The sequence below is a fragment of the Puma concolor genome, chromosome D1 (assembly GCF_028749965.1).
Source record: "Puma concolor isolate L17-30 chromosome D1, mPumCon1.1.hap2, whole genome shotgun sequence".
NCBI classification, from domain to species: domain Eukaryota; kingdom Metazoa; phylum Chordata; class Mammalia; order Carnivora; family Felidae; genus Puma; species Puma concolor.
The window spans coordinates 42,190,330-42,211,518 of NC_141676.1; the positions used below are offsets into that span (position 1 = coordinate 42,190,330).

Consider the following 21,189-nt stretch of genomic DNA (forward strand, 5'->3'; position numbering starts at 1 on the left):
CTCCTCTGGGCCAGACCTAGTGCCAGGCACTGGGGACACAGAAGATGGGTAAGATGGTCATGCTTCAACAAGCCTTATCTTCCCTGGCAGGTGGTCATGTCTCCTAAGACAAAGACTTTGTCTCCTTTGCAGCCCCTACCCTCCTGCCAGGGCTTGATCCGAGGCACACATGCAGCTCGATTTGTGAGGTGGGTGGTATGTGTCCTCAGGCCGCAGAGTCTAAGGCTGGGGATGCTGGGTCAGAGGCTGGTGGAGCAGTTGCAGGAGCAGCCTCACCGAGGAGCAGTCTCTGACTGGGGTTCCCTCAGTGCTGGCCAGGGCCCATCTGAGTGAAGGAGTAAGCCAGCCTAGGGAGGCTTTACCTCAACTGCAGCCCAACTGCTGCCAAACTCCTGGGGGTTAGTTAACTCTAAATTCTCCGGAGTCCTCATCTCATTGATGGTTTTTAAGTCAAAGTTCCCACAGAGTCCAGCCAGCTGGCCCTGAAAGAAGAGAGAACACGACGGTCACCTGCAGGAACACCAGGGATGAACCACTGGAAGAGGAGTCACCATGAGCCCAGGAATCTGTCATGGACCCAGAAGCAACTTCTGGAGTCACAATGTAAAGAGGGATAGGAGAAGAGTCAGGGGAGAAGGGCACAGAGTGGGGTGTAGGCAGATAGGACAGGAGACATGATGCTCCTGGCTCCTCGGTGAGGGTATAGTTCATGCGAGGATGCCCAAGGCCTGGATCAGCCCCAGACAGGAGCAGAGGGCCCTGTGAGGGTCACTGCTCGTGCAACTACCTGCCATTGTGGCCCAGCCTGGACGTGCACTGTGGTTCTTTGGTCCCATAAGAGGGTGATGTGTTCCCTTGGGAAATGCACCAATGTGAAAAACCCTGCTTGCCAGGTGTGGACCTCCTGCTTCTCATCCAGGAAGCTCTCAGGACTCTAGGGGGACACAGACAGTCATTCCTGTGGCCTGAGTGTCCCCCAATACCTGGGTCAGTGGGGCCCAGATCTAAGTCATTGTCCAGTCCCAGGAAATCATGCCTCCCTCATGCCCTGACATTGACCTCTGTGTTCTTGACTCTGACCAAGGAATTCAATCTGGGCTGCTGACTCAATGGCTCCAAGAGAAACTGCTGTGGTAAGGAAACCAGTCCCCAGCCCTCTTCTGCCCCTGGCCCCTGTTAACATACAAATCGTTCGTACAACCTTAACCTGCACCAGGCCTTACAGGATTTCCTGAGTCATCATCAAAGATGATGAGTGAGTTCCCAACGTTGATGGAAATAAACTTCCTGCAGATGATGCCAGAGCTGTAGCAGTCTACGTTCTCTATAATCACAGAGAAACTGAAATCCGATGTGCTCTGAGAAGAAAATAAGTCAGTTCATCAAGCCAGGGAGGGAAAAGATCCTGCAGACAGGCACAGAGGTAGAGGGACATGGACTCTGAGGTGGTTTTCAATCCACTTCTACTTCTTATTAACTGTGTGACTTTGGGAAACTTACTTCAGTTCTCCAAAGGTCAATTTCATGTAGTCACTCTCCAAAAAGTATCTGATGGATGGATGGATGGATGGATGGATGAATGAATGAATTTATAAGAGGATGATTGGTGCTGACAGGGGTGAGGGACAGGGGTACTATCTTATATCCATTGATGATAGTAGTGAAGCCTTTTTGGAGGGCACTCTGCAAGCACTGTGTACAGCTTTTTATAGCATTTCCGCTTACAAGAGTCTAGAGACACAGCCACAAAAGTATTCATTGAGCATTTAAATATCAGCAACAACCTAAATGCCCATCAATGGGGGGATAATAAAACAAACTAGAGCATGTCCTCTCTGTAGAATTTTACAGAAAGAAGAAAGGAGTATGTACTGACTGCATGAGATCATGACTAAGGTATGTTCTGTTAAGTGAATAGAGCAAATTGTAGAATTCTATCCACATAAACTAAAGCAAGTACATGTGTGCATGTGTATATGTGTGTATGTCTGTCTTGTGGAAAGTGGTCTTGCAGGATTCACATCTGACTGTGATGAGCAGGGAATGAGAACAGAAGAGGTGTGAAGGGAAACACTCATTTCTAACATATGCTTCTATATTGTTTTTAATGCCCGTGAAGAGCACGCATTACCTTTGAAATTTTAAAATTAAAATGGGTATAATCTGTCTCAGAGTTACAGAAATCATGTGAAAGACCCCAGTACAATGCTCCTTCATAGATAAGACTCATTCCATAGAAGGTTTGTCATTATTATTATTACTCTTACTATTATATAGTGTGACAGGCCCTTAGCAAAACCAAGGTCCCCTGAGAGTTTTGCTGGCACTCTCCCACCTGCCCTGTTGGTACCGCTCTTCTCCTTCTGGAGGGGATCCTGCTTCTACTATGCCCCTCACCCTACATCACCATCCCTTTTTTATTGCATAAGCTGACAGCTTTAGCACGTGACTCCTTAAGCACACCAAATGTCCCATCATATTTCTTGGTTCACACCTGACACCAGCTCTGCTACTGCCTAGATGTGTGATCTCAGGCAAGACACCTGACTTCCCTAAGCCCAAGTTGCTGCACCTATAACATGGGGCAAATATATTCTACCTCATAGGGTTGATACGAGAATTAAGTAAAATAATCCTCAAAATTGGCTCAGGAGACCACCAGGCATATAATAAAAGTTTAGAAAACATAAGCTCTTACTACAGATAGAAAAACCATTGGGACCCAATGGGGCAAGGCTATAATGGTGAGTGGACATGCAGTGGGGTATTTCATGCCTGGTGAGCTCTGTCTAGCTCTGAACCTGCTCCTCAGCACTTCTTTCAGTCGCTAGCTAGCCATACCCCCAGGCTTAGATCCCTCCACCCACCTAATTGTGCAACAGACTGGAGTCTAGAATATCACCGTGCCTGACAGGTCCTCAGCCTCAGATGCCCTGGGTCCCCATAGCGCCAGCCCATCAGACACCTCCAGGAGCTCACCTTGACCAGGTGCACTTTGCATGCCCCCACAAAGTCAAACGGGAGCCCATCAAATGTGCGGTAGTGCCGGTCGCCATAGGCCGTGCAGGTGGAAGCACAGGGGTGGAGAGTGCACTGGAATGAGCCCCGCTGGCACACACTGAAACACATGTGCCCAGACCAGCTCGCAGGGCACCCCCCCACACACACACACATACACTCTGAATACCCACGACAGAGCCATTGCCTGTAGAGTTCCCACTATGTGCCTCTGGGCTAGGGGGTCACAAACACCAGCAACCTTCAACAGAAGCCTGCCGGTCACAAACTCACATTCATGTAAACATTTACAGAAACACCCCCCCAAATTTCCATCTATACATACACTTGTATATACACAAACATCCCTAAATAACACACAAACACGCAACATGAGTATGAACATGGTGGAAGGGGAATGCTAGACTGTACTCATGGTCACGCTTCTCATATCCATCCTCATCCCAGCCAAAAGCAGAGTGTGAACAGTACCCTCACTTACCAGGTATGGCAGGGAGACATGACCTGGTCCCCAGGGAAATATTCCTTCCCCTTCCAAGTGCATGGGCAATCCTCTGGCAGGAAACATGCATCCCCGTGTCTGAGCAAGCTGTAGGGACACAGCGAGCAGGTGGTCAGGAAAGCACCCTTCCCATATCTGCCATCTATGGAAGACCCTGCATCCACGTGGATACCGCGGGGCGGTTCTTAGCATTTATGCCAAAGAAACTGACCATGTACCCAACTACCATACTGCTGCTGCCCAGTGGGGCAACTGGAAAAACCAGAGACAGACTTGGCCCACGTCAGAAGCCTCTGCTATCCATCAGGAAGCAAGGCTCAGTTCTACTAGCCGCATCCCCCCGGCCAGGCTAGATGCCAGTTGCCTCTTAGGCACTAGCTGTATATTAATAAACAGATCATGAACGTGGGCATTGACCCTCTTACTCCAGTTGCTCATGGGACAACCAGTAGACCTGCACTGAAAGAAATGTTAGTGGAAGTTTTTCAGGAAGATGGAAACTCAGATCCACATGAAGAAATGAACAGCTCCAAAAATGGAAAATATGGTGAAAGGCAACTTTAGGAATTATTTCTTAATTTCTTTAAAAGATAATTGAGCATTTAGAGCAAGGTTAATGTCAATGAATTGTGTGGTGTATAATATATGTAGAAGTAAAATGCATGACAATAACAGCACAAAGGATAAGGAGTAAGTAAATGAAAGTATACTGGTGTAAATACTCTATATAAAGTGATAAAATATTAATTCACAGTAGATTGATAAATGAAACATGCGTATTATAATCTCTAGAAAAACACAAAAAATAAAAATGCCAAGACATATAGTTAAAATGAAGTAAAAGAAATAAAATAGAATATTAAAAATACGTAGCCCCCAAAAAGGAAAGAAAAGATGGGGAAAAAAACAATAGAACAGACAGATAACAAAGAACAAGATGGTAGTATTAAATCCAATCCAATTACATTAAATCCAAATGTATTTCTCACTTCGATTCAAAGTGAGAAATTGTAACATTGGCTAAAAAAGCAAGACCCAACTATATTTTGTTTACAAAAGACACAATTGAAGTAAAAGCACAGATACGTTAAAAGTAAAATTCCAGGAAAAAATACCATGCAAACATCAGTTATAAGAAAGATGGAGTGGCTTTATTAACATCAGACAAAGCAGACTTCAGGCCAAGTAGCATTAACAGCAACAGGAGGAATATGTCATGGCAACGGAAGAGACCATTTATTAAGAGAACACAACAATCCTAAATGGGCATGCACCAAGCAACAGAGCTTTAAAAGCAGAAGCAAAAACGCATAGAACTAAATAAGGAGAAAGAGACAAATGCACAGTTATAATTGGAAATCTCAACACTCCACTCCATTAGTGATAGAACAAAAAATTCTTCAAAGATGTAGGAGATGTGAAAAATCGGACATTGCTCTTAACCTAATCGACAATTTAAAAACTCTATACAGAACAAGATGGAGTCACTCATGTCAAGCAGTGGCCTGTGTCAAACAACGACAGTAGCAGGTAAGGGCATTGCAGCCAAGACCAGATATCACCAAGACCAGCACCAGCTTATGACATACTCAGAACTGATAGCCAGCAGACACAGAGATCTGCAAAGCCCCAAGACTGATTAAATCCCTTTAAAAAGGGAGGATTTTTGCAGCAAACTGTCAGACTCCTCAGACACTGACCCCTCTTCAAAAAGGCACCTGCTGCCAAAGGTTCTGCCTGATTGATCTCCGAACAGAATAGAGATCGTTCACTGCTTGAACATAATAAGCAGTAAACGCGAACAGTTGATCTGGACCGGACCTAGGCCTTATCTCAACTGTGTGTCTGACTTAGCATTTGTTTTATTAGCTTCCTACCCTTATTCCATCTCGTTTGTTGTGTGACTTGTCTTGTGCTTTGCTTTGTGTGACATGTATGAAGCCAAGTTAAACACATGAGTTAAACACATGTCATTGAGTTTGGAATACTGAGCCTGCTTTATAATTATGCTAACCTTGCTTTATGACTGAATAAAGCTCACATTGTGGAAAGACACAACTCATGTGTGTGCCTTCGTAGTGTGCTCATGACACTCTATATCCAGTCACAGCAAAGTGCACGTTATTTTCAAGCATTCATGGAAGGTTCACCCAGACAACTATATTCTGGACCATAAAAACTCAGTAAATTTCAGAGGTTTGAAATCATACAAAGTATATTATCTGATCACAGTGAAACTAAATTAGAAATCAGGAACAAACAAATATAAAAAAAAACTCCAAACATTTCAAAATTTTGTAACATTTCTAAATAACTCATGGGTCAAAAAAGAAATCACAAAGGAAATAGAAAAGATTACAACAAAAATAATAAAAACATGTTATATCAAAATTTTTAGAGTGAGCTAAGGCATTGCTTACAGAGAAATTTATAGCTTTAAATGCTTATATTAGAAATAACAAAACATTACAATAAAAGATCTCAAATAGAAATATAAGAGCAAGTTAAATCCAAAGTAAGTAGTAAGAAGGAAATAATAAAGATAAGAGCAGAAATCAGTGAAATAGAAAACAGAAAAACAATAGAAAAAAAATCAATGAAACCAGAGTAGTTCTTCGAAAACATCAATAAAACTGACAACCCCCTACCTAGACCGGATAGTACAAAAAAGGAAAAAATCCAATTACCAATATCTGGAAAAAGAGAAAACATCACTGCAGATCCTACAGATATTAAAAGGAAAATAAAGAAATACTTTTATGATGTAAAGTCCATAAATTTGACAACTTAGATGGAAGGAACAACAAAGACATCAAATACCTATGAACAAATTCAATGGCACATGTCCAAAACCCTTCCATGAAAACTATGAAACACTGCCGAGAGAAATTAAAGAACATCCAGTAAATGGGATAATGCCATATTTATGCACTGAAGGACTCACTAGTGCGAAGACATCAGCTCTCATCAAACCGACTTCTAGATGCAACACAAAACCAATTAAAATCCCAGAGGCTTTTCTGTAGAAATTCCCAAGCTAATCCTAAATTTACATGGGAATGCAAAGATCTAGAAGTGTCCACATCTTTGAAAAAGAATAAAGTTGGAGCACTATCACTTTCTGATTTCAAGACTTACTATATAGCTTCAGAAATCAAAAACGATGTGATACAGGCCTAAAGATAGACAAACAGGGGCACCTGGGCGGCTGTCGGTTGAATGTCCAACTTTGACTCAGGTCATGATCTCACAGTTTGTGAATTCAACCCCCACATCGGACTCACTGCTGTCAAGGCGAAGCCTGCTTCAAATTCTCTGTCCCCCTCACTCTCTTCCCCTCCCCCGCTCATGCTCTCTCTCAAAAATAAATAAACATTAAAAAAATGTAAAGAGAAACAAATAGATCAATGGTACAGAATAGAGTCCTGAAATAGACCCACATTTATACAGTCAATTGATTTTTTAACAAAGGTACCAAAGCATTCAATAGGGAGAGAAAAGTCTTTTATTAAAATGGAGCTAGAACCACTCGATATCCATCAGAAAAAATAAAATGAAACTTGACTCCATTTTACAATATAGAATCATTTCAGATAGGTTATAGAATCAAATGTAAAAGCTAAAATTGTAAAGCTACAAAGGGAAAACATTGGAGAATGTCTTTGTGGCCTTAGAGTTGCAATTACTTAGGACACAGAGAACACTGATCATAAAGAAAAAAATGATAAATTAAAATCAAAATTTAAAACTTCTGCTCATAATCAATTTTTAGACATCTTAATATACATTAAGTAAAAAAAAATAACCACGGACAAGGAGAAAATATTGGCAATGTATATATCTGATAAGGAAAGAACTTCTACAACTTAAAGAAAATAGTCAACCAGATAAGAAATGGGCAAAAGACTTGAGTGGAGACTTCACAAAGGAAAATACATGAGGCGGCGGGGGGGAAACCATGAAAAAGTACTCATTCTCTTTAGGGAAAATTACCAGTTAAAATGACCAATTAAAATTACCAATTAAAACAATAATGAGATACAACAAATAATGAATACTTTTCATAGGTAGGTATACATGACCATTTAAATTTGTCAAAGCTGGGGTGCCTGGGTGGCGCAGTCGGTTAAGCGTCTGACTTCAGCCAGGTCACGATCTCGCGGTCCGTGAGTTCGAGCCCCGCGTCAGGCTCTGGGCTGATGGCTCAGAGCCTGGAGCCTGTTTCCGATTCTGTGTCTCCCTCTCTCTCTGCCCCTCCCCTGTTCATGCTCTGTCTCTCTCTATCCCAAAAATAAATAAACGTTGAAAAAAAAAATCTTAAAAAAAATAAATTTGTCAAAGCTTAGCCAACTGTATACTTAAAATCTATGCATTTTACTGTTTATAAATTATGCTACACTTTAAAAAAATTCAAAGGGGGGGGGCGCCTGGGTGGCGCAGTCGGTTAAGCGTCCAACTTCAGCCAGGTCACGATCTCGCGGTCCGTGAGTTCGAGCCCCGCGTCGGGCTCTGGGCTGATGGCTCAGAGCCTGGAGCCTGTTTCCGATTCTGTGTCTCCCTCTCTCTCTGCCCCTCCCCCGTTCATGCTCTGTCTCTCTCTGTCCCAAAAATAAATAAAAAACGTTGAAAAAAAAAATTTTTTAAAAAATAAAAAAATTCAAAGGGAAAAAACAGTGAAACACCAAAAGTTGACTGGAAACTGCATAATTAAGAGTAGCCACCATTTTGTTGGGAAACTTCTAAAATGTAAGTTTTGGTAGATTTTTGTTCTCTTGGGTTTTCAAGAGAAGAATTTTCAAGAGAAGAATCCTCTTCATCTCCACTCTGGGACACAGAAGCTTCGGTGCCACTATTGTTGGAAGCAAGCTGGGGAAGAGGGCTGAGGTCCCAGTAGGCTTTCATTTAATCTCCCTGTTTTTACTCTGCATCTCATCCCTCTTGGTGCTCCTGAGATCAAAGTCTCTGATCTGGTTTCTGCAGAAACTTTTACCATCCTGCTGGATGGGGTTAGGGTCGTTTCGTGACCTCAGGGCATGGGGGAGGAAGCCTAGGGGGGTTAACTGCTCCTTACATAGACTTGTAGGGGACATCCTCCTGTCTCCCTCCCACTACCCCACCCTCTGAGATGCCTGGAGCCACCTGTCCCTGAAGCTGTCAACATGACACAGGTTGTTTCTCCTGGGCCTCCTCTGCAAGCATCAGCTGTAAACCAAGGTCAGTTTCTACATATCCACCCTTGTTCCTTCTTCAGAAACTATTGACCCATCTTCTTTCACTGTCATTCCCATGCCTGTTCTCTTTGTCCCTGGGGACTTATGGGTTTTTTTTCTTTTTTTTACTCTATTACCAATATTTCATTTAGGGAGGAAGCAGAGGAAAAAAGCCTGGGTTTAATCCACTGTTTTCCCTGAAGACACTTAACCTTCCTGAGCCCCGTTATTTTCGTGCGTAAAACAGGGATAATGACGCCTTCCTCCCAAGGTCACTATGAGAATTTCATTATAGACCTGGGCACACTGCCTAGTGCCTATAGAATTGCAATAAATATTGCTTTCCTGTCCCTTCTTTCCCCATAATTACATCAGACACCGGCAATGGCTGGCTGACTGCCTTCCACCTTCAGCCCAGACCTTGTCTCTTGCTACCTCCTGAGGGGTCTTCTCTGCTGCTCACCATTTACTGCTCCCTCCTGAGCCTATGCAGAACTGCCAGCATCCCTGAGCACTTGCTGTGTGCCCACCACAGACAATAGCCGTGGCCTCTCTCCTCAAGATACCTCAGTCCATGGAGCATTCTTTCCTTACCTGTTGAGGGATCCTGTCACTTCAGGGTTCTCTCGGGGGCATTTGCAAACACATGGCATTCAAATGAGGAACACAAAGCTTGTCTGCTCACTTAGAATGCTTACTTTGTGCTACTTTACAAATGAGAAAACTGAGACTCAAGGAAGTTAGCTAACTCACCTAACCCTGACCCTAACCCCTAACCCTAACCCTAACCCTAACCCTAACCCTAACCCTAAACCTAAACCCTAACACTAACCCCTAACCCTGAGTTAGGTAAATTAGTTAACTTACTTGAGTCTCAGTGGTAGAATCAAGATTCAAGCCTGACTCCACAGTCTGTACTTACATATACTGTACTACACCACTTAGTGGCCCCAGGGCCCTTGGCTCAGCACCCAGATGCAAAGAAATTTAGAGTGGCACAAACAGCTCCTGTGGCTCCTGCAGTGGCTCAGGGCCCTTTGGAGCAATGTATGACACCCAGATTCTTAGAAGTGCCATAGAAGGAGGTATGGGGCCCAGGGGCCCAGAGGATCCCAGGCATCCCAAGGTACTAAGGCATCTTTAGAAACCTTATCTCAACTCCCAAGAAAACATTCCAGAATGGTAGGAAATGCCTGTCCTTTCTTTACAAGTTGAGACTCTAATAATTTCCTTTGTTTGTTTTTTTTAACTGAAACTAACAAATTATTTTATTTTCAAAATAGAAGGTAAAAAGCACAATAATTATTAATTCTATTATTCCCTATAATGGATTGGATCATTCAAATCCTTTGAAGTAACCAGTAAATACTCAGATTGTGAGATTTATAATATGCCCTTACTAATAGCAAATGCTTTTATTTTTTTGTGTTTTTTTAATATATGAAATTTATTGTCAAATCGGTTTCCTCTACTACCTTCCTTTGGACAAGCCCCTGTGGAACATGTGTAAGCTCCTCACAGGACATTTCATACAGCTTATGAGCCACTGTGGCAAACACCCCAAGAGGTGATGGCATTCAATATTAAGAAGGGGAAGGGAACAAGTCTTAGTAGAGCACTCACTACACAGTGCCTGGCTCCTTGCAGCCATTGTCTCATTCAAGTGGTGTTACTACCCTCAATTCACAGATGAGCAAACCCAGGCTCAGAAAAAGTAAGTGAATTATCTGATGTCACATAGCTAGCGACAAACATTAAGGTGACTGGCCTGGGCCCTCTGGACTGTGGATGTTCTTGGCATGGCTCCAAGACCTGAACTGAACTTCAAATGGCCTGGAGCAGAGGAAGAGGATTTGGGTACTGCCCTGCTTGGGTACTGCCCTGTTCAGCCAACAAACAACCAGCAGGACCTTGCAGACAAGAAAACTGATGCCCAGGTGGCCACATAACTTGTCATAGATCACCCAAGCAATTATAAATCTTCACATTCTATCCTACCCTTTGGAACGTGGGGACTGAAAAGAAAACCCCACTCTGGCTTTGCAATCTGAGTGAAACTAATCCCTAATGTTGGATAGTGCTTTAGAATCTTGTTTTTCAAATTGTGGTCCCCAGACCAGCAGCATCTAGATCTCCTGGGAGCTTGCTAGAAATGCAGAGTTTCAGGCTGCACCCCAGGCCTCCCGAATCGGGGTCAGACCCCTAATGATTCATGTGCACACTAATGTTTGAGGAATATAGTATGAGACCACAAACTGTCATTAAGAGGGATCCCACTGAATCCTTCATTCCTGAGCCCCTCTGGGAGAGAGTCATCAGCCCTCATCGTGCAGATGAGGACATGTTCAGAGAGGTCACAGGATGGGTGACTGGCAGAACTGAGCCCAGCTCTCTCAGTTCCACCTGGCCACCATGCTTGGCGGTGAGCAACTCTCAGTTCCTGATTCAAGAGGCCCTGGCTCTCCCTGTCCTCAGAGGGGCAGGCTTGTGCACATAAAGACAGTGCTGCAAGAGGCCTTCAACAACAGACGTTCCTCACAAGCTCATCTGGAGCCTACATGGTAGCAAGTATTGTATACACCCTACCAGTTGGGCCTAGGATCTTGGGCAGGCTCTGGAGACCTCACATCAGTCTCCTGTGGACGCCCTTGCTTGGGAAGGGGAAGCTCCTAACCCACATTATGACCTCTGTGTAGGGGACCAGACCCCAGGGCTCACAGACCCGGCATGCTCTGGCCAAAGGGCAGGATCTGGAGTAAGCAGAGTCAGGTTTGAGTCATGGCACCCTGGGCCAACCACTTCCCTCTACCCTGCTATTGGCCTCAGTTTTCCTCATCAGCAAAATGAGAGTAATGATCCTTCCTTTCTCCTAGGAAGGCTCTGAGATTAAATGAGGTGATAACACAAGGTGTTTTAACTGTTTTACTGTTAACACAGTAAAGCTCTAACTAACTATTCCCTCCCCTTCCCACCCTGACCCCCCCCTCACTTTCCTTGGCTGCCAGGCCTGGCCCAGAACTCCCAGCTGACCACTGATCTCTGCACCAGCTAAAGGACACAGCCCCAGGTTGCCAAGTCATGGGATTGGGCACCCACCTTCTTCTCAGGAGTGAGAACTGGCAAACAGGAGGTCGGGGCCCCTGCAGCCACCTCAGCTTACGAGTACCCACGAGGCACACCCAGAGAATTCAGCTTATGTGGCATCTGAGGCACCTGGGCAGGAGACTATTTCCACTGGGCGGGGCCCTTCTTTTTGCCGAATTATGGGGGCACCAGCCCTCTACCTGAAGGTTTTGGCCAGATCTTTACAGGGAAAGGGGCTGAGAGGTGAAACATGGCTTTTCTCTCCTGGGCTTCAACCCACTGGACCTCTGGAGCATGTCACACACCCCATTCAGTGCTTCTACTCCAGTACCTCATGTAATCCTCACAACAACCTGTTGAGGTGGTAGGCATTGTTATTACTACTCTCATGTTACAGATGAGAAGCTGAGCCTCAGAGAGGTTGGGCCTCTTCCTTGTCCAAGGTCACACAGATGGTAAGAAGAAGAGCCAGGTAGAATCCACTCCACTTGGATCCCCACACCGCCGTTCTTTCTCAGATTCAGTGCCAGTCATTACATCAGCACTGGCCAGCCCTGGGCTGCTGCCTCCAGCATGGCTGTGTGAGCAACTCCTTGCCCCTCCCTCTGCCTCGTGGGTCCCCGGTTCTGCCAGCCTTCAGGGGTGGGGGACCGTGAAACATGGATACTCACCCTTGGGGACAGGCACAGCCTGAGAGGCAGGGGCCATGAGCTGGCACGCTCAGGTTCAGCAGCTGCTGCTCACATGTCCTCTCTCTGCTCAGCTCGGGGTCGGTGTGCAGGTCACTGCAGTTCACGAAGACCTGGCCCACCGGGCAGGCAGTGGCTGGAGGAGAAGAGGGTGGCTGCTGGGAGGAGCACGGACGCTCATCGGGCCTTGGAACACCCAGGCCTGGGGGTGGGCTCCTGGGTGGCAGGGGTGACCAGGGAGACCTGGGGACGCAACTACTGGAAGAGGCAGGGAGACAGGGGGCTCTGATGCTTCCAGAGGCATCCCTTGGGTTCCCAGATGCACCACCAGTACCCAGAGTACCATGTGCTCTCCACAGGGCACTGTTCCAGGCATTTTACATGCATTTTCTTACCGAATCCTGCAACACCCTATGAGGCGTTGTTATCCTCCATTTTCCATATCCTGGAAAGAAGTCACTTCTGCTCTCAAAGGCATGATAAAGTGAGAGGAAGTGCCTCAAAGAGACCAGGAGGAGAGCCAGAAAGAGGATAGCAATGCAGTGTGGCAGGGTGGCCAGAGGACTTTAAACCACAAGGAAGTCAATTTCCCGTTACTTACACTTTTGTGACATAAACCCCTTCTCCCTCCCTGAGCCTCCAGTCAAGTCAGCTGTGCACACTTACACCTTGTGTGAGTGATCGTTTTTAGGGAAATCAATAAAAGGGAGCTGAGTTCCATGCTCAGCCTGGGATGGAGCAGAGAGAAGAGAATAGCCATGGAAGATGAGAGGAAGAAATCTGAAGCCAGAAGCAACACCAACCAAAAACAAAACAAAACAAAAAAATGCTTTCAGGAATACATACATGGGGAGAACACAGAAATCCAGGTTATATACAAAGGAGGAAGTGACGGCTCAGAGAAGCGAAGTGAGTTACCCAGGGTGGCACAGCTTTTAAGCATGGGGCAGGATTTGAATCCAGGGCTACCAGACTCTGGAGGCCCTGCTCTTTGCCACCTGCCATGCGATTATTCTCTGACCCCTCTGTGCCAATCCCCATCCTCCCTTCCGCTTCAGTCCCCCGCTCCACCACCTCCACATCCTTCACAGGCTGATCCAGTGCCAAGCCACCCTACCGTCTTCTCTATTGCCTGGGACAGTCTCAGAGACCCGGGCTGTCCTCCCCATCTCTATGACCCCCAAGTCTAGCACAGGACTGGGCAGCGTCAGCCTTAGTAGACAAATGACAGCTCAGAACAAGGAAACCCAGGACCCAGGGGAGGCCAAGGGACTGTCCAGTCACCCCAGCTAGTTGCCCCTAGGAGAGATAGTCTCAGCCTCTCCTTCTTGAGAAGCAGGAGGGACAGCTGCCAGGATGGGGCTGACGTTGGGATGGGATTTCTGGATGCCACCCTCCAAACTGGAGCTTTTCCCAAGACAGTGAGGAAAACAGCAGGCTCAGTGGGCTCAGTGTGGCTGGACTCAGATGTGGCTGGGCTGTCTCTGTCCTGATCTATCCTCTAGCTCCCCACTCGCCTCTCCATAGCCCCACCACGATGGAGGAGCCCCTAGAAGAACCCCCCACCTTCCACCTTACCTGGGAGTCTGCTGTCACAGCTCATGATTCCATCTTTGCAGTGGCTGCAGAGAGAGGGAGGAGTGGGGTGTGTACCGGGATTAGCTGACTCAGTCACTGCAAAGCCAGAGACTGCATGCCACTGTGCTCAGGCCCCTGCAGGGTTCAGACAGATATCCCCACTCTGTCCCTGGTCCCCTGCGCAGAGGTGGAGGGTGGGCACTGCTTCGTGGAAAGGTCTGCTAGGCTGTATTTTCTTCAGTCAGCAACTTCCATTTAAAGAGAGGACACTAGGGGCGCCTGGGTGGCTAAGTCGGTTAGGCGTCTGACTTCGGCTCAGGTCATGATCTCACGGTTCATGAGTTCAAGCCCCGCGTAGGGCTCTGTGCTGACAGCTCAGAGCCTGGAGCCTGCTTCAGATTCTGTGTCTCCCTCCCCTCAGCTCCTCCCCTGCTCACACTCTGTCTCTCTCTCTCAAAGAATAAATAAAGATTTTAAAAAATTTTTTAAAAAAATAAAGAGAGGACACTAAATCTGCAACCTAGGGAGCTCACCAGTGGCCCAGAGATGGGATGTCACTGTCTCCAGGGGGATAGTCCATTCCTTGAAAGTGACAGGAGCATTGGTTCCTGCAAAACCCAGGAACAGAGAAAAGTGAGCCAACTCAGGAACTGGGGCAGGGACCCCACCCCCACCCCCCAGCAGCCAGGACCATAAGGACACAGAAAAAAGCAATGGCATCTACTGTGACAAGTGACAGATATCCAGGGAGTGGGGAAGTCAGCCTAGCACCAGGGACAGAGGTCAGGGCTGGGTCCCAGCTTCAGGGCCATCCAGGGAGCAGGCACAAGGACAGCCTCACTGGTCTCTGTCCACCCAAAGCCAACCTCCCTTTGGGCTGGGAAAAAAGAGGTGGTAAGAACAGGGCCATGCTTCCTGAGCCCATGCTGTGTCAGGGAGGGACACAGGGCGTATGTTCCATACTCCTCATTCCCACCCGGCATCTGTTCTGATTGCTCATGGCCTACACCATACGGCTTGTTAAACATTTTGAACACCAGACTAGGCCCTCCAAATATGTCATCTCATCTATTCCTCCTCACAGGGTCCTTTATTCTGTCTGTCTTTTGGCTCCTCTTTGTAGGTCAGCTGAGGGCCAAGACTGTGTTTCCTCCTCCTCACAACCTCCCACAGCCCCAGTGCAGGCCTTGGAGCAGACCAGTTGGGGGCTGGAAGGGATGTCTGAACTCCTCCAACCCCTATGCTTCTCAGCCACCTTCTCTCTCTCCAATTCCTCCTCCCATGTAAACCTCAGAGGTTCCCTTTTTTGGCAATACTCAACCACAAGTCAGGGGTTGAGGGGGCAGGGCACACATCTGGATCTCAAGGGAGGATCCTGTAGTTTGAAAAGGCTACTGAATGATTCCAATATACCCCCTATAGGAGCCTCTCTCCAGCCCTTATCCCTCAGTGGAATTTTAGGGGAATTTCTCCCCATTGTGGAAGGGACTAAGTGCCTTGCCAGTCAGCTCTGGGATCCTGTGAGATCACCAGCCCTGAACTCCGCCTCCAGCCACACTGACATGCCACAGCCAGCCTCAGAGCCATCCCTGTCCCCTTGGCCTGGAGCACTCCTCCCTCAGTTCCCCCCGTCTTTGCCCACATGTCACCTCAGCAGAAAGGCCTTCCTTCTGTGCATAACAGTAATCCCTCCCTGACTATTTATAGCTTATTACTACCAGACCCTTTAAGTGTCTATTTATTCATCTGTTTTGGCATGAGAATGCGAGCTCAATGAGGGCAGGATTCTGTTCTGTATTTGGCTGAACTTCCAGGGCTTAGAAATGTCTAGAACATATGAGGAGGCCAATAACTACTTGTGGAAGGAGAGGGGAGATGAAGGGAGAGAGGCTGTCTCTGTGGGAGTGTTGTTCTGTTTTATGGGGAAGCCAGGCTAGAGAGGGCTGAAGAGCTGTAGCTGAGGAAAGAGGCCCGAGAACAGGGTCCGGGGGAGGAAGCCCACCCAGGACCACCCAGCGGTGCATCATGCTCCGCCCTGTGAATGGGGGATTAAGCAGGGACATAAGAGGTGCAGTCAGGCTCCCCAGCCTCAGATGCCCTAGAGACCCTCAGCCTCCTCCCCATCTGAAAGAGGTCACACTGGCCCACTCACCTAGGGACGCAGAGGTCAGCCTGGGTATCCAGATAGGTGTCCGGTGGGCAGGCACAGCCTTCCACACACTCGTCCCCGCTGAGGTCGCTGCCACCACCAACCCCACAGGCCACAGGGCTGGCCAGGTCCTGGCAGGTTTGTCCACACAGGGCCACACAGGGGCTATACTCCTTGGTGGCCTCACAGGACAGTGCTGTAGTGGGAAATAAAACTGTGTGTTTTGTCTCCCTCATCCCCACAACTGTGTGAGGTGGAGCCATCATCCTGATGAGGAGAACTGAGAACCAGAGAAGATATTTGTTCAAGGTTACACAGCAGGTCAAGGCCAGACTTGGGATTTGAACCCAGGTCTCACTCCAGAGTCCCACTTCCTCCTGCTACACTACAATGGCAGAGTGGCAGGGGTGGGCCCCACTCCCCAAGCTCAGCCTGGACCTTGCCATTGGTGTTTCTTTTCCTCTGCAGGGCATTCTTCTTAGGTAGTGATATTGGGGGAGGGTGGAGGTCACGACTCCCTGACACCCCCTCCCGCCATCGCTCACACACAGACACATGCACAGATGGGTATTACACACACTTCCGTCCTTCTCACTTCCACACCTATAACACATATGAGCTGTGAAGATCAATTGTGCCCCCTTAAGCAGCCTCTCGGGGCCCTCAGTCCAAAGACTCAGAGCTTCCCTCTCCTCATCTGGCCAGCATCCCACTCCCTTGGGGTCTCCTGCTCCCTGCCAGAGCCAGATTGCCAAGTTCTCACCCCAGCTACACATCAAAGTCTCCATTTAAAAATGCTGATGCCTGCCCCCGTTGCCAGATATGTTGTTTTCATTGATACTCAATGTGGCCCAGATATGTGCATTTTTCAAAAGCTCCTATGGAGAGTCTAATATGCACCACTGGTCCCATCCAATCACCTCTGGAGGAACTTTGACTCAGAGAGGGGCAGGAACTTGCCGGAGACACACAGCAATTACCCGCAGGGCTGGAACAGAACTCATGTCTCCTGACTCCCAGGATGGAGTCTTTTCCATTTATTCAACAAGCATTTGCTAAGAGCTTACTGAGCGTGGGGCCCTGTACTAGGGCTGGGGGCACAGAGACAACTAAGGCGTGGAGAAGAGTGTGGCCCGGGTGTGTGTTGGAGGGGGAAGCAGGGGCCAGCTCACGCCCATCGAGCCACGAGCGCACTGAGGACGATGGGAGCCAGTGATCTTGAGAAGGCTCACTCTGGTTGTAATGAGAGGAGGCCGTGGGGAGGCTTACTAGGAAGCTTTGACCGGGGTGGTGGCAGCAGAGGTGGCAACAAGTGGGTGAATTTGCATCTCAAATCGACAAGCCTGACAGGACTTGCAGACGGACTGGCACTGGCGGCGAGGGTAACAGAGAAGCAGCCATGTGCCACATGCCCTCGTGTCAGGTTTGGGTGGCCAAGGGGATGGAGAACACGGGAGAAGCAGTTTGTGAGGTGGGGGTGTTAGGCTGCAGGGGCGGGAGGGGCAGGTGGACCCTTGAGTCTGGAGCCCAGGCTCTTCCAGTGACCCTCACGTAGAGGCACACGTGTGGGGCACTCACCACAGGCTGGCAGGTGGGCGCGGAAGTCAACAGGGAGCCCGTGGCGCCGGCACAGGTGAGCATAGTGGGCCAGCGTGGCACACAGGCAAGGCTGCCCACAGCGGCAGGCGTCCTGGCGGCACTGCTCAAAGTAGGGCACGGGGCTCAGGTACACCGAGCAGGGCGCAAACAGCTCCCCGGTGAGCACGCTGCAGGACTGCACCGCATAGGAAGCTGGAGACGGGAGGGACAGGGGCAGGGAGTGGGGGTCTGGTTTGCCTGGTGCTCCAGGCCCCAGCCTCTTCCTGCCTCCCCACAGTCCAGGGATCTGTTGGCGTGAGAAGGTGGGTGGGAGAGAGTGTGGGTGCACAGAAGGGATGTGAGCAGGGACCTGAGCGCATGGCTGGTTGGGAGTGGGTGGGTATGGTTTGGTCAGTCCAGGTGTGAGTCGGTGGCTGGCCAAGGGCATGGGTGTAAATGGTTAAAGGAGAGCGAGTGGGGGCACCTGAGTGGCTCAGTCAGTTAAGTGTCCGACTTCGGCTCAGGTCGTGATCTCACAGTTCGTGGGTTCGAGCCCTGCGTCCGGCTCTGTGCTGACAGCTCAGAGCCTGGAGCCTGCTTTGAATTCTGCGTCTCCCCCTCTCTCTGCCCCTCCCCCACTCGTGCTCTGTCTCTGTCTCTCAAAAATGAATAAGTGCTAAAAAAGTTGTTTTAAGAAAATAGAGGAGAGTGAGCATGTGTGTTTAGTGCATTCATGCAATACATTCCATCTTGTGTGAGACATGAGTCCATATGCTGGGAGGAGACACAGGAGTGAACAAAACTGACAAAATTCCTGCCCTCGTGGAGCTTACAGTGTGGTTGAAGGAGACCATCACTAAACAATTTATACGGCAAAGCAGAAGGCAAAGACCTCGGAGAGTGAGAAAGCGGGGAAGGAGGTTAGCGATCGAAGGTGGGGTGGGAGGGGCAATTGCAATTTTAAAGCAGGTGGTCAGGAAGGCCTCGGTGGCAAGATGAAGTCTGAACAAAAAGTTGAAAGAGGTGAGGGACTTTAGTGAGGGAAGAGCATTCTAGGTGGAAGGAACGGCAGGTGTAAAGGCCCAGAGCAGAGAGCAGAGCTAGCTGTGCAGAAAGAACAGCAAGGAGGCCCGTGTGGCCGGAGCAGAGTTGGGGGTGCAGGGGGAAGGGCAGAGAGGCTAGGGCCTGGTGGGGCCACTGTGAGGGCTTAGACTTTTGCCTTGAGATGGGAGAGCCAGTACAAATGTGTGTCTACGTGGCAGTGATAGAGCATGAAGTTTCTGTCTGCCTGACCCTTACCAGAAGGGAACCACGGTCCCCTCTCTGCAGCTCCACCTTTTCTTATCACTCCTGCCCAACCCGACCAGCCTCCTCAGGCCCAGAGTTCCCATCTCACCCCTCTCAAACCAGTCCCACCTCACCCCACTCCCCCCGCCCTCTCCCTTCACCTCACCTGCTTGCAGGTGCACATCACAGGGGTCCAGAGGGGAGCCAGAGACCAGCGGGGAGCAGGCAGACAGAGTTTTCCATGAATTGCCAAAGAGTTGTGGGGTGCTCTCAGGCACACCCACTGGGGACCTGCAGTCATGGCACAGCCGCATTCACACACTTGGCCGTGTGGACCCAGGTGGACATACAGCATACACCCAGATAAGTATCTATCTACTCCTGTATACACACAGAGACCAAGCATGAGCACACACACTCAGAGGCACATATGTACCCACCCAAAGGAGTAACACACATAGGCCTATATACAGCACTTGCACATGCCCTCAACATACATACACAGAGCACAAGTATCTGCCAAACATGTAAACAGACAAGAGGGTCTACACAGTCACATTCAAACACATACAGTTATGGATGTGCGCACGCGCACACGCACACACACACATCATATCACATAACATCACATTTAACAGGCTCCAAAGGGACTCAAAACTGGCTTGGGGCTGGCCACACATTACCCTATCTTCACCACCCGCCCCCAGCTCTTCATGTCAGAAAGAGAGAAACAGGGACACCATGAGCCAAACTTCACTGGATTAAGACTTCCTCCTCCCTTTTCCATAAGCAGTTCCCAAAAGCTCCTTTGCACCCCTCACCTTTCTCTCTAGGTAGGAAATAGTCACACAAGAGGTAATGAAGGAAGGAAGGAAGGAAGGAAGGAAGGAAGGAAGGAAGGAAGGAAGGAAAGAAGGAAGGGGGAAAAAACGTGTCTCCTAGTCATCACCAGTCTCCCAGAGTCACCAAACTCGAGGAGATGGTAGACTGGAGACAACATAGCATGCACGGGGTGGGGCAGGTTCTGTGTGACACTCAGCATGCCCGCACTACTGCTCCAGAGCAGTGAGAGCACCCAAGTTACACCCAGCCACTGTTCTGCCCAGAGTTCACATTCAGGAAGGTGGCAGGCAGCCCACACACTAAATCAGGGTCGTCTGTCCCCCACCACTCCGGCCAGCTGCCCTAACATCAGTCCCACCAGGCAAGACAGCAGAATGCTACATTTTTTAATGTGCATGCATTTAAAAGGTCTCAGTTTTGGGGCACCTTGTTGGCTCAGTTGGTCAAGCATCCAACTTCAGCTCCGGTCATGGTCTCATGGTTCGTGGCTTTGAGCCCTGTAATGGACTCTGGGCTGACAGCTCGGAGCCTGGGGCCTGCTTCAGATTCAGTGTCTCCCTCTCTCTCTGTCCCTCCCCTACTTTCTCTCCCTCTCTCTCTCAAAAATAGATAAACATTAAAAAAAAATGTAAAGCTCAGTTTCTTTTTATTCTTGCTTTTCTGAATGAATCTGAGTTCTCATTTCTGGCTGAAGATAGTGTCTCCTGTTTACTTCTGCATCACCTAATGCATGTCACTTGAAAAATTGGCCAGAACCTCTAGCCTTCAAGATCAACCCCTTATTCTCCTTTCAGGAAAGTCTGACTCTTGTCCCCTCCCAAGTTTCTAAACTGTATCCATGCTCAGATAGTCTTTCTGTCAACCTAGGAAACAGCCTTCCCCTGAACATGGGAGGCGCACACGGCGCAACCCTTAAGAACCAAGCAGGAAAGACATGTGGCTTAGACTGACCTGGGATAGAAAGCAGGAGTTTTGGAATCATTGGTTCACAGGGGGCTTATGCTCATCTAAAGGTGCTCACAGTCAACTAAAACAAGGAAAACCATGAACCAAATCAAACGCAGCCTGAGGTCCACCAATTTTAAGACCTCATTATAAAACAGTATTTCTCAAGGTATGGTCCACAGATCTCAAGGTATGGTCTGCAGATCTCTTATACTAGAATCGCAGTGGTTACTTATTAAAAGTAGAATTCTTGGGCCCCAACCCAAATCAGATACTCCAGAAGTAGAACCCAGGAATCAGCATTTT

General features: G+C 48.2%; 1 protein-coding gene across 1 annotated transcript in view; it reads right to left on the reverse strand.

The window, feature by feature from the left end:
- Window positions 1-21,189, reverse strand: part of OTOG (otogelin) — a 91,364-nt gene that overhangs the window by 48,548 nt on the left and 21,627 nt on the right. The window contains exons 18-28 of the mRNA XM_086677849.1: window positions 19,262-19,386; window positions 17,809-18,021; window positions 16,234-16,426; window positions 14,615-14,689; window positions 14,082-14,125; window positions 12,486-12,639; window positions 3,500-3,607; window positions 2,980-3,118; window positions 1,224-1,358; window positions 788-934; window positions 363-482 (exon numbers count right to left, since the gene is read on the reverse strand). Coding sequence (XP_086533975.1) covers window positions 363-482; window positions 788-934; window positions 1,224-1,358; window positions 2,980-3,118; window positions 3,500-3,607; window positions 12,486-12,639; window positions 14,082-14,125; window positions 14,615-14,689; window positions 16,234-16,426; window positions 17,809-18,021; window positions 19,262-19,386 — 1,453 coding nt within the window. The remainder of the gene's footprint in view (window positions 1-362; window positions 483-787; window positions 935-1,223; window positions 1,359-2,979; window positions 3,119-3,499; window positions 3,608-12,485; window positions 12,640-14,081; window positions 14,126-14,614; window positions 14,690-16,233; window positions 16,427-17,808; window positions 18,022-19,261; window positions 19,387-21,189) is intronic.